We start from the raw sequence: 17,341 nt of genomic DNA on the forward strand, positions 1-17,341 counted from the left end.
AACTACTGTAAAAGTCAATATTTTCGCGAGAAGATATTTTCGCGATTTTGACGATTTTGTCAATTGCGCAAGAATTAAATTTCACGGTTTTGATATTGATACAATAGAAACCTAATGCAAAAGGTTATTTTCGCGAGTTTTTATTTTCGCGATTTTATGTCCACTCATGAAATTCGCGAAAATAAAAACCTCGCGAAAATTTCTACTTTTACAGTAAATCTTCACTCATTTATTTTGAATATAAAGTGATTCATTAAATGCATTTTGATTGCTACATCAGAGCATAATAGCATCTAGTGTTAAGTCATGCCACATCACTCACAGTTGCATCTGATCTTCCTAAGATTTCATGGAGTTCAGAGATCACAGACCACACAGATGATGTCCAGTATCAACACAAAGGTAGCTTAAACAGGAAACTCTACATGGCCAGTTCGCCACAGAAGAACTGATTTACACCTGTTACTTTGATGACAGACATAATAGAATTTACATGGATGAATTTTAACCTTGACTAATTCCCTAAGGAACTTGAACCAAAATGGGGCTTCCACTTTAAAGTCCCATTCAGTGATCCCAGCAAAAGTTGTTTAAAAATTGTTTTAAAGTGAAGGATAAGTCATTCAAATTGTCATTTCGTATTTTGAAATGAAAATTTTGGCAAAAAAACCCAAAAGAAAACGGCAGTTTTGACGAAGTTAAAGTGCCCATTCAAATACATGTAGCTAATTTATATGCAGTCAGTATATAAATGATAGGATCCTTTACCAGAATGCAGTTCAAGCGTACCAACGTATTAAAATTATATCTATATATTTTATTTCGAAAATGGTCTTGTGGCATCTCGCCAAAAGCAGCATGAATTATTCATTCATTAATGTTGTCTATTTTCAACAACGTAGACGGGATAGGTCAACAATGTCACTCTTAACGTGGGTCTACATTGCGGCGTACTGGTAAAAACCTTAAACTGCCCCCCAATTACGAGCTGATCAAGCTGTACCTTGTTGATTCTTTATATGTGGTAATTCAGGACAGGAAAGTCTACCTTGTTGATTCTTTATGTTGTAATCCAGGGACAGGAAAGTCTACCTCATTGATTATGAAATTAGAGTTATAATCTGATCTACTGGACAATACATTTTTGTGTTTTATACCTGGATGAATGATATTATCTTCATAATCATTCCTTGTTGAATCTCTACGTCGTGTGGTAATCCAGGAACAGGAAAGTCTACCTTGTTGATTCTTTATGTGTGGTAATCCACGCACAGGAAAGTCTACCTTGTTGATTCTTTATATGTGGTAATCCAGGGACAGGAAAGTTTACCTTGTTGATTCTGTATGTGTGGTAATCCAGGGACAGGAAAGTCTACCTTGTTGATTCTTTATGTGTGGTAATCCATGGACAGGAAAGTCTACCTTGTTGATTCTTTATGTGTGGTAATCCAGGAACAGGAAAGTCTACCTTGTTGATTCTTTATATGTGGTAATCCAGGAACAGGAAAGTCTGCCTTGTTGATTCTTTATATGTGGTAATCCAGGAACAGGAAAGTCTACCTTGTTGATTCTTTATGTGTGGTAATCCATGGACAGGAAAGTCTACCTTGTTGATTCTTTATGTGTGGTAATTCAGGAACAGGAAAGTCTACCTTATTGATTCTTTATTTGTGGTAATCCAGCGACAGGAAAGTCTACCTTGTTGATTCTTTATGTGTGGTAATCCATGGACAGGAAAGTCTACCTTGTTGATTCCTCATGTGTGGTAATCCAGGGACAGAAAAGTCTACCTTGTTGATTCTGTATATGTGGTAATCCAGGGACAGGAAAGTGTACTTTGCTTTTTATGTGTGGTAATCCAGGGACAGGAAAGTCTACCTTGTTGATTCTTTATGTGTGGAAAGTCTACCTTGTTGATTTTGTATATGTGGTAATCCAGGGACAGGAAAGTCTACCTTGTAGTCCTTGTTGATTCTTTATGTGTGGTAATTCAGGGACAGGAAAGTCTACCTTGTTAATTTTGTATGTGTGGTAATCCAGGGACAGGAAAGTCTACCTTGTTGATTCTTTATACATGGTCATGTTTTTTATACTGGGACCCTAAAAAAGGTGGTGCTGTCACATTTTGCTAAATCATTTTGTCTACTTATTCCTATATTTTTGCTAAAATTCATCATGAACAAATGGTTTTGGTCTTATTTTGAAGATAAGTTATTAATCTAATGAATTAATAACAAATACAATTAAACAAATGTATTAATTAATTACAACAGCTTAATTAAGTTAATTAGTCAGGGGTGGTGCGGAAGTGGAGGAGCCGGAGCGGAGGAGCTCTGTGTAATTCCAATGGGAAGTTGGTGTTCATTAATAAAATGTATGCGCTTTGTTGCCTAGTAGAAATAAAAATGCATTTACATAATGTTAATCTTATTTTTAACTTTCTATAACTATAATTGCCTAGTTAATCTTTATAAACTTAGTAATTAAGGATTTAACGAGCTTTTAATTAATGCAGTGGAATGTGTGTCATGCAATACAATGGGCTTTAAATTTTGCATGAATGCATATGAAATAAATTTCATTATTGTTTTATCTTTGAAATATAAAATAGATCTTCTCAAAGGAGATTATTACACTTTACAGTCAAAGGATTTAATCTGATGACATATTGATCTCTGGTTATTGTTAAATAGTTTATTTATGTAGGCTAATTGTGCATGTATATGCCTACATGTACATGTACCTTTGTTACTAATTATTCACTGTATAATGATTTTGGAACACCCTATATTGGAATTGGATATTTAAATTTAATATTATAGCAATTCTTTAAACTATTTTCAATATATTTTCCAAATTTAATGGCACTTAGAGAAATTTTACATAAATTAAAAAATTTAAAATACAATTTTTTTTCACACCCTGTATAACACAATGGGCTTAACAAATCTAGTGCAAACTATATATTTAATGAAAGGACTAACTGTATACATTCCAAATATCAAGTTCATTTTCCAATTTAATTATGCGATGTAGAAATATTGGAGTGGTAAAGAAATTTAATTTTTTTGGTATTTTTCAATGGAATCACCCTGTATATTTTTTGGTACACCCTGTATATTCACTCAAACTTTACAGATTTGCAATCATGACAATATATGCTTTCTAAAAATGTATACCTTTACTAGTTTGGGTGAAAACTTTTTGAAATATAATCAGAAATACAAAAAAGGAGTTGATTTTTGACAAATTGCAAGATGTGACACAATTGGGTCCCACCTCAAAAAACATGACCACATGTATGTTGATTCTTTATTTGTGGTAATCCAGGGACAGTAAAGTCTACCTTGTTGATTCTTTATTTGTGGTAATCCAGGGACAGGAAAGTCTACCTTGTTGATTCTGTATGTGTGGTAATCCAGGGACAGGAAAGTCTACCTTGTTGATTCTTTATATGTTGTAATCCAGGGACAGGAAAGTCTACCTTGTTGATTCTTTATATGTTGTAATCCAGGGACAGGAAAGTCTACCTTGTTGATTCTTTATATGTGGCAATCCAGGGACAGGAAAGTCTACCTTGTTGATTCTTTATATGTTGTAATCCAGGGACAGGAAAGTCTACCTTGTTGATTCTTTATTTGTGGTAATCCAGGGACAGGAAAGTCTACCTTGTTGATTCTTTATGTGTGGTAATCCAGGGACAGGAAAGTCTACCTTGTTGATTCTTTATGTGTGGTAATCCAGGGACAGGAAAGTCTACCTTGTTGATTCTTTATATGTGGTAATCCAGCGACAGGAAAGTCTACCTTGTTGATTCTTTATGTGTGGTAATCCAGGGACAGGAAAGTCTACCTTGTTGATTCTTTATGTGTGGTAATCCAGGGACAGGAAAGTCTACCTTGTTGATTCTTTATATGTGGTAATCCAGCGACAGGAAAGTCTACCTTGTTGATTCTTTATGTGTGGTAATCCAGGGACAGGAAAGTCTACCTTGTTGATTCTTTATATGTGGTAATCCAGGGACAGGAAAGTCTACCTTGTTGATTCTTTATATGTGGTAATCCAGGGACAGGAAAGTCTACCTTGTTGATTCTTTATGTGTGGTAATCCAGGGACAGGAAAGTCTACCTTGTTGATTCTTTATATGTGGTAATCCAGCGACAGGAAAGTCTACCTTGTTGATTCTTTATGTGTGGTAATCCAGGGACAGGAAAGTCTACCTTGTTGATTCTTTAAAATGGTAATCCAGGGACAGGAAAGTCTACCTTGTTGATTCTTTATGTTTGGTAATCTAGGGACAGGAAAGTCTACCTTGTTGATTCTTTATATGTGGTAATCCAGGGACAGGAAAGTCTACCTTGTTGATTCTTTATATGTGGTAATCCAGCGACAGGAAAGTCTACCTTGTTGATTCTTTATTTGTGGTAATCCAGCGACAGGAAAGTCTACCTTGTTGATTCTTTATTTGTGGTAATCCAGCGACAGGAAAGTCTACCTTGTTGTTTCTTTGTATGTGGTAATCCAGGGACAGGAAAGTCTACCTTGTTGATTCTTTATATGTGGTAATCCAGGGACAGGAAAATCTACCTTGTTGTTTTTTTATATGTGGTAATCCAGCGACAGGAAAGTCTACCTTGTTGATTCTTTATATGTGGTAATCCAGGGACAGGAAAGTCTACCTTGTTGATTCTTTATGTGTGGTAATCCACGGACAGGAAAGTCTACCTTGTTGATTCTTTATGCGTTGTAATCCAGGGACAGGAAAGTCTACCTTGTTGATTCTGTATGTGTGGTAATCCAGCGACAGGAAAGTCTACCTTGTTGTTTCTTTATATGTGGTAATCCAGCGACAGGAAAGTCTACCTTGTTGATTCTTTATATGTGGTAATCCAGGGACAGGAAAGTCTACCTTGATGATTCTTTGCATGTGGTAATCCAGGGACAGGAAAGTCTACCTTGTTGATTCTGTATATATGGTAATCCAGGGACAGGAAAGTCTACCTTGTTGATTCTTTATTTGTGGTAATCCAGCGACAGGAAAGTCTACCTTGTTGATTCTTTATTTGCGGTAATCCAGCGACAGGAAAGTCTACCTTGTTGATTCTTTATATGTTGTAATCCAGGGACAAGAAAGTCTACCTTGTTGATTCTTTATTTGTGGTAATCCAGGGACAGGAAAGTCTACCCTGTTGATTCTTTATTTGTGGTAATCCAGCGACAGGAAAGTCAACCTTGTTGATTCTTTATATGTGGCAATCCAGGGACAGGAAAGTCTACCTTGTTGTTTCTTTATATGTGGTAATCCAGCGACAGGAAAGTTTACCTTGTTGATTCTTTATATGTGGTAATCCAGGGACAGGAAAGTCTACCTTGTTGATTCTTTATGCGTTGTAATCCAGGGACAGGAAAGTCTACCTTGTTGATTCTGTATGTGTGGTAATCCAGGGACAGGAAAGTCTACCTTGTTGATTCTTTATATGTGGTAATCCAGCGACAGGAAAGTCTACCTTGTTGATTCTTTATGCGTTGTAATCCAGGGACAGGAAAGTCTACCTTGTTGATTCTTTATGTGTGGTAATCCAGGGACAGGAAAGTCTACCTTGTTGATTCTTTATGTGTGGTAATCCAGGGACAGGAAAGTCTACCTTGTTGATTCTTTATATGTGGTAATCCAGCGACAGGAAAGTCTACCTTGTTGATTCTTTATGTGTGGTAATCCAGGGACAGGAAAGTCTACCTTGTTGATTCTTTATATGTGGTAATCCAGGGACAGGAAAGTCTACCTTGTTGATTCTTTATATGTGGTAATCCAGGGACAGGAAAGTCTACCTTGTTGATTCTTTATGTGTGGTAATCCAGGGACAGGAAAGTCTACCTTGTTGATTCTTTATATGTGGTAATCCAGCGACAGGAAAGTCTACCTTGTTGATTCTTTATGTGTGGTAATCCAGGGACAGGAAAGTCTACCTTGTTGATTCTTTAAAATGGTAATCCAGGGACAGGAAAGTCTACCTTGTTGATTCTTTATGTTTGGTAATCTAGGGACAGGAAAGTCTACCTTGTTGATTCTTTATATGTGGTAATCCAGGGACAGGAAAGTCTACCTTGTTGATTCTTTATATGTGGTAATCCAGCGACAGGAAAGTCTACCTTGTTGATTCTTTATTTGTGGTAATCCAGCGACAGGAAAGTCTACCTTGTTGATTCTTTATTTGTGGTAATCCAGCGACAGGAAAGTCTACCTTGTTGTTTCTTTGTATGTGGTAATCCAGGGACAGGAAAGTCTACCTTGTTGATTCTTTATATGTGGTAATCCAGGGACAGGAAAATCTACCTTGTTGATTTTTTATATGTGGTAATCCAGCGACAGGAAAGTCTACCTTGTTGATTCTTTATATGTGGTAATCCAGGGACAGGAAAGTCTACCTTGTTGATTCTTTATGTGTGGTAATCCACGGACAGGAAAGTCTACCTTGTTGATTCTTTATGCGTTGTAATCCAGGGACAGGAAAGTCTACCTTGTTGATTCTGTATGTGTGGTAATCCAGGGACAGGAAAGTCTACCTTGTTGATTCTTTATATGTGGTAATCCAGGGACAGGAAAGTCTACCTTGTTGATTCTTTATATGTTGTAATCCAGCGACAGGAAAGTCTACCTTGTTGTTTCTTTATATGTGGTAATCCAGCGACAGGAAAGTCTACCTTGTTGATTCTTTATATGTGGTAATCCAGGGACAGGAAAGTCTACCTTGATGATTCTTTGCATGTGGTAATCCAGGGACAGGAAAGTCTACCTTGTTGATTCTGTATATATGGTAATCCAGGGACAGGAAAGTCTACCTTGTTGATTCTTTATTTGTGGTAATCCAGCGACAGGAAAGTCTACCTTGTTGATTCTTTATTTGCGGTAATCCAGCGACAGGAAAGTCTACCTTGTTGATTCTTTATATGTTGTAATCCAGGGACAAGAAAGTCTACCTTGTTGATTCTTTATTTGTTGTAATCCAGGGACAGGAAAGTCTACCCTGTTGATTCTTTATTTGTGGTAATCCAGCGACAGGAAAGTCAACCTTGTTGATTCTTTATATGTGGCAATCCAGGGACAGGAAAGTCTACCTTGTTGTTTCTTTATATGTGGTAATCCAGCGACAGGAAAGTTTACCTTGTTGATTCTTTATATGTGGTAATCCAGGGACAGGAAAGTCTACCTTGTTGATTCTTTATGCGTTGTAATCCAGGGACAGGAAAGTCTACCTTGTTGATTCTGTATGTGTGGTAATCCAGGGACAGGAAAGTCTACCTTGTTGATTCTTTATATGTGGTAATCCAGCGACAGGAACGTCTACCTTGTTGATTCTTTATGCGTTGTAATCCAGGGACAGGAAAGTCTACCTTGTTGATTCTGTATGTGTGGTAATAAAGCGATAGGAAAGTCTATCTTGTTGATTCTGTATATATGGTAATCCAGGGACAGGAAAGTCTACCTTGTTGATTCTTTATATGTGGTAATCCAGGGACAGGAAAGTCTACCTTGTTGATTCTTTATTTGTGGTAATCCAGCGATTGTTGATTCTTTATATGTGGTAATCCAGGGACAGGAAAGTCTACCTTGTTGATTCTTTTTGTTTCGTAATCCACGGACAGGAAAGTCTACCTTGTTGATTCTTTATGCGTTGTAATCCAGGGACAGGAAAGTCTACCTTGATGATTCTTTATGTGTGGTAATCCAGGGACAGGAAAGTCTACCTTGTTGTTTCTTTATGTGTGGTAATCCAGACACAGGAAAGTCTACCTTGTTGATTCTTTATGTGTGGTAATCCACGGACAGGAAAGTCTACCTTGTTGATTCTTTATGTGATGTAATCCAGGGACAGGAAAGTCTACCTTGTTGATTCTTTACATGTGGTAATCCAGCGACAGGAAAGTCTACCTTGTTGATTCTTTATGGTGGTAATCCAGCTCAAGGCCCGGGGGGGCACATCAAAAAATTTTGGTGGGTATGCTCCCCCGGAATTTTGAGGTGGTGGGTCTTTGGGAGCTGACGGCGTACTGGTAAAAGGGGGTCTTTCGGAGCTGCGAACCGAGCTGTGAACAAGCAAATTGGGGTATTTTGGAGTTGCGAAAAGTCAAAATCAAGGGTCTTTCTTGGCTTTTTGGTTGAAAATCGCCTGAAAAAACAAGAAATATGAGGAATGAGCAATTTTTGGGTCATTAGAGCTGAAATTATCAAAATCAAGGGTCTTTCGGAGCTTTATTTTGGTCAAATATAGGGAGTCTTTCAGACTGCGAAACCCAAAAAGGGGTCTTTCAGGGGAGCATACCGGATGGTCATTTGTGTTGAGTGCCCCCCCGGGGCTCAGGGACAGGAAAGTTCATTCTTTCTACCTTGTTGATTCTTTATATGTGGTCGGTCCCTCTGTGTGGAGACATGCTGCGACCAGGGTCAAATAAAATGCTCAAGCCAGGCTAAAAAGCCTATATAAGCATGCTGGCCCGTATGGAAAGACAAGTGAGAAATAGATTTGAAGCCAAAGAACAAGAAAAAGAAGGCCACTCGCAACAATCAAGTTAACAATTTTACTGTCAGCCTTCGGGTCAAAGAGAAAGAAAAGCGCTTAATCCTATCTCAACTGCCACTGAGGCTGTAATCCAGTGACAGGAAAGTCTACCTTGTTGATTCTTTAAAACTCGACTACGTTTCGTCCATTATATATTTTAAAACTCATAGCTCGACCAATAAATAGGCCTATGGGCTCAATCGATCCAATTTTATATCAATATATGTGACCGTACACCACGAATGAGCCGTAAATGTCCTCAATTGTATTCTGAGTTACAGTGTAAAATGGGCATGAAGGTCGTATTCATAGGTACCTCAATTTGGTGCTACGTGTACCTCAGAATAGAATTGAGGATTAATTGAATATGGCTCATTCGTGGTGTACGGTCACATATTAAATCACACCAATTTTTAAAAGAAAAATACCCGAATTTAAAAGTTGCAGCTATTTGTATTGATTTGAAGTCGGCGTGGAAGGTAATGGTGGGTTTTACGTACCGCAATGCTTGTAATAACCATTGATCGCACTAAATTGTAACTTTTAAATTCGGATATTTTTTTTAAAAGCACTACTGTGTTGTTAAAGGCACATATAAAATTAACAGATGTGGAAATAGGAGTATAAACTGACCAGTATAGATCAGTTGTAGTCCTACTAATTCATGACATATTGGATTGCCTAGGGGAAAGTTAGCCCATATTAGCAAGACTATCCTTGCCTTCAAGGTGAAACAAACCTACTCAAGTTACCCTCTGGCCATGGGCTGGCCTGGTGTCAGATCTTACCCAGGGAAAGATGACATTCCAATATATGCCTTTAATATTGAACGACATTGGACAAGTGGGGTATCAAAATGCGCATAAACATGGTAAATAAAGCATCCTTCTTTCTTTATGCTAAAGGGGACTATATTGGATATTGGATATTATTGTGTTTTGATGGATCCAAGTTGTGAAAATATTGGATCTAAAACATAATAATGATAAAATTGGATACTTTACACCCAACTCCCGCTATGAGTTGTAAAATATTGTCTCGTCCAATAATTTAAAACTCATAGCTCGACCAATAAATATGGGCTCAACCGATCTAATTTATATCAAAGTTGATTACAATCCCAATCCATATCCTAAACCGTATATTCATGAGCTTCCAAGCAGTGCTATGATCATCAAATCACACAAATTTCCACCTTTTGCTGCAATCTTGTGCAAAATTTTGCCCCCCCCCCCGAAAATCACTTTTCGCTCAATGCCCCCCCCCCCTCCAAATAAATTCCTGGTGCCGCCACTGCTTGCTAAAAGAGCAAGAACCACCCCTTGTGATTGATTAAAACATTGAACATTTAAACTATTTGACTGAAATTTCATTCACTCAAAAAAGATTTGTTGCAATCAGCAAATAATGAAAATCAATATTTTTCAATTAAATATTCAAATCAAGGAAGATTAGATACAAAATAAATAACTGCATTTAGGAGCAATACTGAACTTAAAGGGATACACTGCTGCAGTGTCGGGAAGCTGAAAATTACCTTTGCCAACACCTGCAACCCCGTTGCAAAGAATCAGTATTTAATATGCTGTTTCTGGTGTTGGATTTCCCATTGGGTGCTTCACTTGAAATGGATATAGGTGTAGGGCTGGCACTTTCACGGCATTCGGTGAGAGCAAAATGTAAAAATATGGGGTCATTGGGTGAGAGCATGATTTTTGGCATTCGGTGAGAGCAAAATGTCAAAAATATGGGGTCATTGGGTGAGAACATGACCTTTTTTTAAATGGAATCTTTGGTTGAGAGCCGAAACAGCGCAACAGAAACCTCGAAAATCGAATTTCTAGTTCTAAATGGCTTCAAATTTCTCTGTTTTATCAAAATAAGTGACACAATCAGTGATAAATGAAAGTTGCTGTTAAAATTGAGCAAGTAAGGGTCTTTGGGTGACAGATCAAATGAAAAAATAAGGTCTTTGGGTGACAGAACATGTGTTCGTAAAAAATATGGGGTCTTTGGGTGACAGCGATGCTGAAAAAGGGGGTCTTAACAGCCAGGGGCGTAACCAGACCTGACCTTCCGGGGGGCAAGATTGAAAAATTTCCCAATTCTTGACCAAAAGTCGCGGCTCTTTTTTTTTTTCTTGCAAATTTATGAACTACATAAATATGTTCATCATCTCATGTCCTAAACTTATAAAATATCTCTACCTACAAAGTGATTTTAAACCATTTTAGAAAATCATTTTAGCCCTATATATTTTCTGTTTACTGTAACCTAACTGAGATGTGTGTTTCATAACAAACCATAATTTATTCTATTGAACATGTCCAAGTAAAGTACATGAATAGAACACATTAAATCCTTTGTTATACTATCTATAGAAATGTACTCACTGATTATAACACTGAATAAATTAAATAGGCCTAATCTCTTCCACATAGACAATTTAATACTACACAATGTATGTATCTTCCATAATGTGTTGTTAGGAAAAGAGATTATAAAAGGCTATAAGGTCATCAAAGGTCAGGTTATAGGCCTAGGTCAATTGGTTCAGGTCAAATTCAGGCATCAATTCTGAATACATGTGATAGTCTGTGATATCATACCGTGTCATAATGAGGCATCAATTTTGATATTTTGTCTGTTACTGGATATATAATGGAAATGTGTGAGGTGGATATACTAAAATACCTTGGGATGTAAATGGTGAGTACAATTTAAATTGCCTAGTTGAGATGGATTGGGCAAATAAATATAAAATAGTTACCAAAATCACAAAAATGAAGCTTACGTAAAACTACCTAATATGGTGGTATGTGACAAAAAATACAATCTTTTTCAACATTGCTGTAGTGTGGTTGTGATAACCTGTTACCAATGGCTTAATTAAGTTTCAGTGAAATAGTGTCGCAAGTTCAAAATACAAAATATAGCTCAACATTGAAAATAGAAGCATTTTAACCGGTTCGTTTTTTGATAGTTGTGGAGCACCAATACATATCAACATTATTTCCCTAATGTGTTAGCAACACATATCCAAAATTTTAACGAAATCCGTTGATAGTATTAGCTTTCCAAAATGAAGTGAATTTAAAACATCATTGATGTACCACTTTTTGGCTTATACCATTAGAAGCATGTACGCGTCATTGATACTGATGCCACCAATTGAACGAGAAGATTTGCCTCTTCATTTTTCATACCACTTTGTCCAATTTCTTTTTCTCATTTCTTCACAAAATGCAAAAAAAAAATGCAATGGGTGTAGTACCCCCTTAAGACTGACATGGAACAGGGATGTGAGAGTCAGTTTCAGCAGTCAACTGTTTCGCAACCAGACCCCTTCAAGTTCAAGTCATCTGTCCTGCAAGACCCAGCTCTAAACAAAAACTATCGAACCTCGCGACTGCAAGCCTCCAGTTTAAACTTCTTCAAGGAGATTTTTGGAAGGTACCAAGTACCAAAACATGCAAAATGAAGAGGTGCTCCTACACAAAACGAGGAATTTCCAATTCGAAAACAAAACCATGGCGGCGCCCGTATCGGCTCAATGAGGTAGAAAGTCATTGTATCGGCTACATCTGTCCGGACGGAACGTTACTATTTAGCTTCTTAGTAGACGCTTTCGTATCGGCTTGTGTGTTTTGATGCTCTGAAATAAGATGTAAGTAAAACGGGAATTAAGGCAATAAAAACCAGTATTTTGCTTTAAAATGTATTTGGATTTTGACCATCCTTCTGATACTTGAGACTGAGTGTTTGGACAAGCGGAATTAGACGTTCGCTTTTCGTATCTCTGTCTTTGTTCGTTGGCATGGTTGGAAAGGTATAACGTTGAGGAGATAGGAACATGCAGTCATAGACCTTAAAGGGCATTTCGTGATCCACAGCCTCATCCCCCACTTTTCTCAAAAAAAGTTGAGATTTTTATATCACTGGAAACCTCTGGCTACATAATGTTTATGTACAAAATATTTCTTGCAGATGAATTCGATTTACAAAGATAATAGTGAAATTTGAATTTGAAAACGAAATTACAACGCATTGTCTATGGAGCAGTGTAATACACATAATCATGCATAACTCGCAAACGCAAAATCGGAATCAACTGAAATTTTGGGAATAAGCTTTTTTTCGTGGATATGTACCGGTACTGAAAAATGTCATAAAAAGAGGATGCTAGGATCACGAAATCCTCCTTTAAGCATCATATAGAGTGTATGCAATAAACCCAAGCGGAACGAGAGTTGCTAAGTATAAACCGCTACCCGAACCATAAACACATGCATGATCAGACAACAAGTGTTCAATTTCCCCATAGCTTCCCACGTTGTACACATGTCAGTCGAATTTGGCGGTGCTGGTTTGTTTGCCCTCCAAGTTATAGCATTGTTCACTTTGTGTTGAACATTGCACGTGGGCCTCACTGTAATAACTCAAAGAACTGTGATCATCATTTCAAGAGGTCACTCTCCCGATTAAGCTAAACAACCTATGTGGAGGAATTTTATGCATGAGCAATCACATCAATGACGTATGTAGTAATGAATACCCTCTATTTCGAGGCGTGGAAAGACACCAAATTGGTGTCGTATGACCTTTGACATTCTTTTGTGGCGAGTGACATGGTCTTTCAATTCACGCCGAGTGTCCTTGACAGGCGTGACTATGCTTCAGTGGTCATGAAAGAATTCAAAAGATAACCTCTGCCCCAATAATCCCGAGCTATTGTCTGAAACTGCTCCTCGGAAGATGTATCATAAGAACTCAGTCTTCAAATGATAGTCATGTATTAAACGACCAAAAAATAAATTACTGACTATCATTGAAGACGTGAGTTCCGCAGTCTAATGAACATGTGCCGAACATCCGGGACCTACTCTGCCATTTTGGCTGAGTAATGGTACATGAACACGGTCTTTTGTGCCTATGTAAATTAGTCATTGTGTAAAGCTGTGTTTATAGTATACCCGGCATGGGTTACTCATCATCAGACTGAATCATTGTCGTTAACTGCACAAGTTATGTGTGCAATTCTAGAGAACGTTGACTGACAGAGGGTGTCAATATAGCCTTAGGCCTATATTAGGTTTACGTGTCGCTTTTGAAAAACAGCGAATCATGCGCATGCTCAGCTCAGCAAATACAACAGCGATTTAGTACACTGATCATGCGTGGGATTCAGGTTTCTGCAAAAGCGATTGAGTATAAATGCATCTTTAGAAATGAGCGGCGATTGTGTGTTCTCAAGTGGGTTTTATCATGTTAATTATACACACATTTGTATTGGTTCGATCAAGCATTGAAATGCTTTCATTTTTTGTACTGGATCGTTCAAGCATTCCCAACAAATTTTTCAATATATGTGCCTCTGGCCCTAGTGGAAGTAAAAACGGATATTATGGCCAGAGTTCTAGGGCTAAGCGGAATGGTCTTTTGTCTACCTCTCTGTTTGTAAACAGACGAGGAGGTCGAAATTGTCATCCTTGCGAAGCCCAAGACCTGTGGCAAGGTGTCGCCGACCCAGTGCTTGGCATGCAAAGGGTCTCGGGATCGAATCCCAAATTTAACATGTAGTTTGAAAACTATCAGAATGTAATTAACATTAATCTATGTTGTAAACTTTCAGATATTTCGATCCACTAAGGTTGGACCAGGATTATTAAACTGAAGGCAGTGAAGATTGTGTTTTTGAATTGATTGCTGCTTCACTTTCATCTTTGCAAGTCAAGAATTGACATAATTGACTTCCATGGTAGGTGTCAGGTATACACAGTAACTTGATCTACATCTTTGAATGTTGTTGGGTCTTCCCAAGATGGCAATGAAACTTTTAAAGCCATTTTCATGTGAATTTTGCAACCTGAAGCATTATTCATTGGAAAAATTCAAAACCCATGTTAGCAGACATCTGATTAAATATGTGCGGGCTCGCAGATGCCGAAGTGTGATTTGTCAGAAAAGTTTGTCAAAAAACGGTGAGCTGGAAAGGCATTTGAATAATCACAGGCAGCTATGGTATCAATGGAATAACATTAAGAGAAACCCTATCACTGCAAGTACTGTCAGAAATATTTTTCCCCCAAAACCAGCCGAGAAAACCACATCAGGATTCACACTGAGAAGTCATATCAATGTGAATATTGTCAGAAGTGTTTTGCTGGAAGCAGTATCCTCACACACCACACCAGAACTCATACCAAAGAGAAGCCCTATCAGTGTGAGTATTGCCAGAAATGTTTTACAAAGAATAGTAGTCTGACAGTGCACATCAGAACTCATACCAAAGAGAAACCCTATCAGTGCGAGTATTGCAAGAAATGTTTTACACAGAATAGTCATCTAACAGGACACATCAGAACTCATACCAAAGAGAAACCCTATCAGTGTGAGTATTGCCAGAAATGTTTTACACAGAGAAGTGATCTGACAAAACACACCAAAACTCATACCAAAGAAAAACCCTACCAGTGTGAGTATTGCCAGAAATGTTTTACAATGAATAGTAAACTGACAAGACACATCAGATCTCATACCAAAGAGAAGCCCTATGAGTGTGAGTATTGCCAGAAATGTTTTACAAAGAATAGTGATCTGAAAAGACACACCAGAACACATACCAAAGAGAAACCCTATCAGTGTGAGTATTGCCAGAAATATTTTACACAGAATAGTCATCTAACAGAACACATCAGAACTCATACCAAAGAGAAACCCTATCAGTGTGAGTATTGCAAGAAATGTTTTACATGGAGAAGTGACCTGACAAGACACAGCAGAACTCATACCAAAAAGAAACCCTACCAGTGTGAGTATTGCCAGAAATGTTTTACAATGAATAATAAACTGAAAAGACACATCAGAACTCATACCAAAGAGAAACCCTACCAGTGTGAGTATTGCCAGAAATGTTGTACACAGATTAGTGATCTGACAAGACACATCAGAACTCATACCAAAATAAAACCCTATCATTGTGAGTATTGCCAGAAATGTTTTACACAGAATAATTACTTGACAAGACACATCAACAAAACTCATACCAAAAAGAACCCCATGAGTATTGCCAGAAATGTTTTACAGTGAATATTAATCTGACAGCACACATCAGCAACAACACGCCACGAAACTGGTCTCCGACCATCTATGAAAATTACCATTTAAACAAGATATATTTATTCTTCAATCTGTATTTAAAGATCTAAGTTCTCGTCATAATATTTGATTTTCTTGCTGACAACGTCAACGATAACTACTAAAAAACTACTGTCAAAACTCTTACCACTGAATAAACAGTGAATAGGCTATTAAAAATTAGAATTAAACAGGCCAGAAGCACGTTTTTAAACTTCAAATAATAGGTCATGTCATCAACGTTTTAGCAGGCAACATATCAATTTTTCTTTGTCAGGGCTTTTCTTTAATTTAGTTATCTTTGAGCACTATTGGGTTCTCTGTGCTTATTGCCGGATGTAATAATAAATAATTGGAATTAGAGTCACGCGGTAGCCGTGACCAGCAAGTTTTTAAAAAAAAAGACTGATAAAGAAGACTAATAACAGATGCTCCCGCGAGACTATATTTACAGCTAACATTAAAACACTTGACTTCTATTGTTCGATGTTATTTTTCGCTGGGTACAAAATGTATCTAAAACCATGCTAAATGTTATTTACAGTCCCATGTTTAATATCTTGACAACTCATTAATTCAAAAAGGGCCACCAATCCTACAGTCAATCATTGTTCGTAATAAACAAATATTTTTGCTTCCATTTCACGCGGTATTTCATAGCGAAAATTAGTTGCAAATCATACTGATCCAGAATTTTTGGACACTGCTACAGGTCTACCTGGTTATCACCTTCACACTACTTTTTCAGATTTACTTCCAATTATACCCTAGCAATTTCTGAAATACCGTACATACAAATTCCGAACCCCATTCGCCAAAAAATCAAGTTTTTCACAATTCTTTTGTTCTTTTCGGACGACACATCAATTCATATAATAACTATTGTACATCGACACGCTATTTCGCAGCCGAGTCTCGTGGTGTAATGGTTAAGGCATTGAACTCCTAATCCGGGGACTCGAGTTCGAAATCCGATGACCAACTTATTTTTTCAATATTTTATTAAACAATAATTTTATTGTCATTAATCAAGGATAACACATTTTTAATCATCCAGTGCTATTATGATATTTTTTTTTTTTTTTTAAATCAAAGCAAGATGTTACCAATATTTTTCTCATTTTAGTTCTGTCCTACCACGGGCGATTCGCATTATAAATAGGACAATAAAACATGTGATATGTATGAATGGTTGTTGAATCGATCTAGAGACCTGTCCCTTTGTCATCTTCAGCTATCGTAGAACTGTATTCCAACATGACTGTCATTTCAATTGTTATACCGTTCCGGTTGGTTTATTGCATACACTCTATAGGTGTGAAAAATTATTATAGTATGGAAGGCCAGCAGGGACAAAAACGTATCCAAAAATATACAACCAAATATGGAAGGCCACTAAAGTCATAGTTACGTAAAGGCAAATTAGCAAAGCGTCAAAAATACCCAAATGCCTATTAAAAGGAGGGACTGTCCCCACCACAGACACACGGAACCCCCGATAGAGAGCAGGGCTTGAAGAATGAGGGAAATTAAATCTACAAACCGCGAAAGACCGCCAACAACCGCCGCTTAATAGGGAAATCGAACTATATTGCCCCGCAGGGCTACAAAGAACTATCAACCGCGAAATTTGGTTTTTTTTTTTA

At 37.5% G+C, this 17,341-nt stretch overlaps 2 protein-coding genes across 2 annotated transcripts in view; both read left to right on the top strand.

The window, feature by feature from the left end:
* The first annotated feature begins 306 nt into the window (after positions 1 to 306).
* The window catches only part of LOC140140356 (uncharacterized), a 21,928-nt gene continuing 4,893 nt past the window's right edge, over positions 307 to 17,341 (top strand). The window contains exons 1-2 of the mRNA XM_072162116.1: positions 307 to 402; positions 14,622 to 15,635. Of these exons, the coding sequence (XP_072018217.1) occupies positions 307 to 402; positions 14,622 to 15,635 (1,110 nt within the window). The remainder of the gene's footprint in view (positions 403 to 14,621; positions 15,636 to 17,341) is intronic.
* LOC140140870 (uncharacterized) overlaps positions 14,197 to 17,341 on the top strand; it is a 9,263-nt gene continuing 6,118 nt past the window's right edge. Inside the window, exon 1 of the mRNA XM_072162617.1 lies at positions 14,197 to 14,316. The gene's annotated coding sequence lies outside the window, so the exon portion shown is untranslated. The remainder of the gene's footprint in view (positions 14,317 to 17,341) is intronic.

Source organism: Amphiura filiformis, chromosome 19 (genome assembly GCF_039555335.1).
Source record: "Amphiura filiformis chromosome 19, Afil_fr2py, whole genome shotgun sequence".
Lineage (NCBI taxonomy): Eukaryota > Metazoa > Echinodermata > Ophiuroidea > Amphilepidida > Amphiuridae > Amphiura > Amphiura filiformis.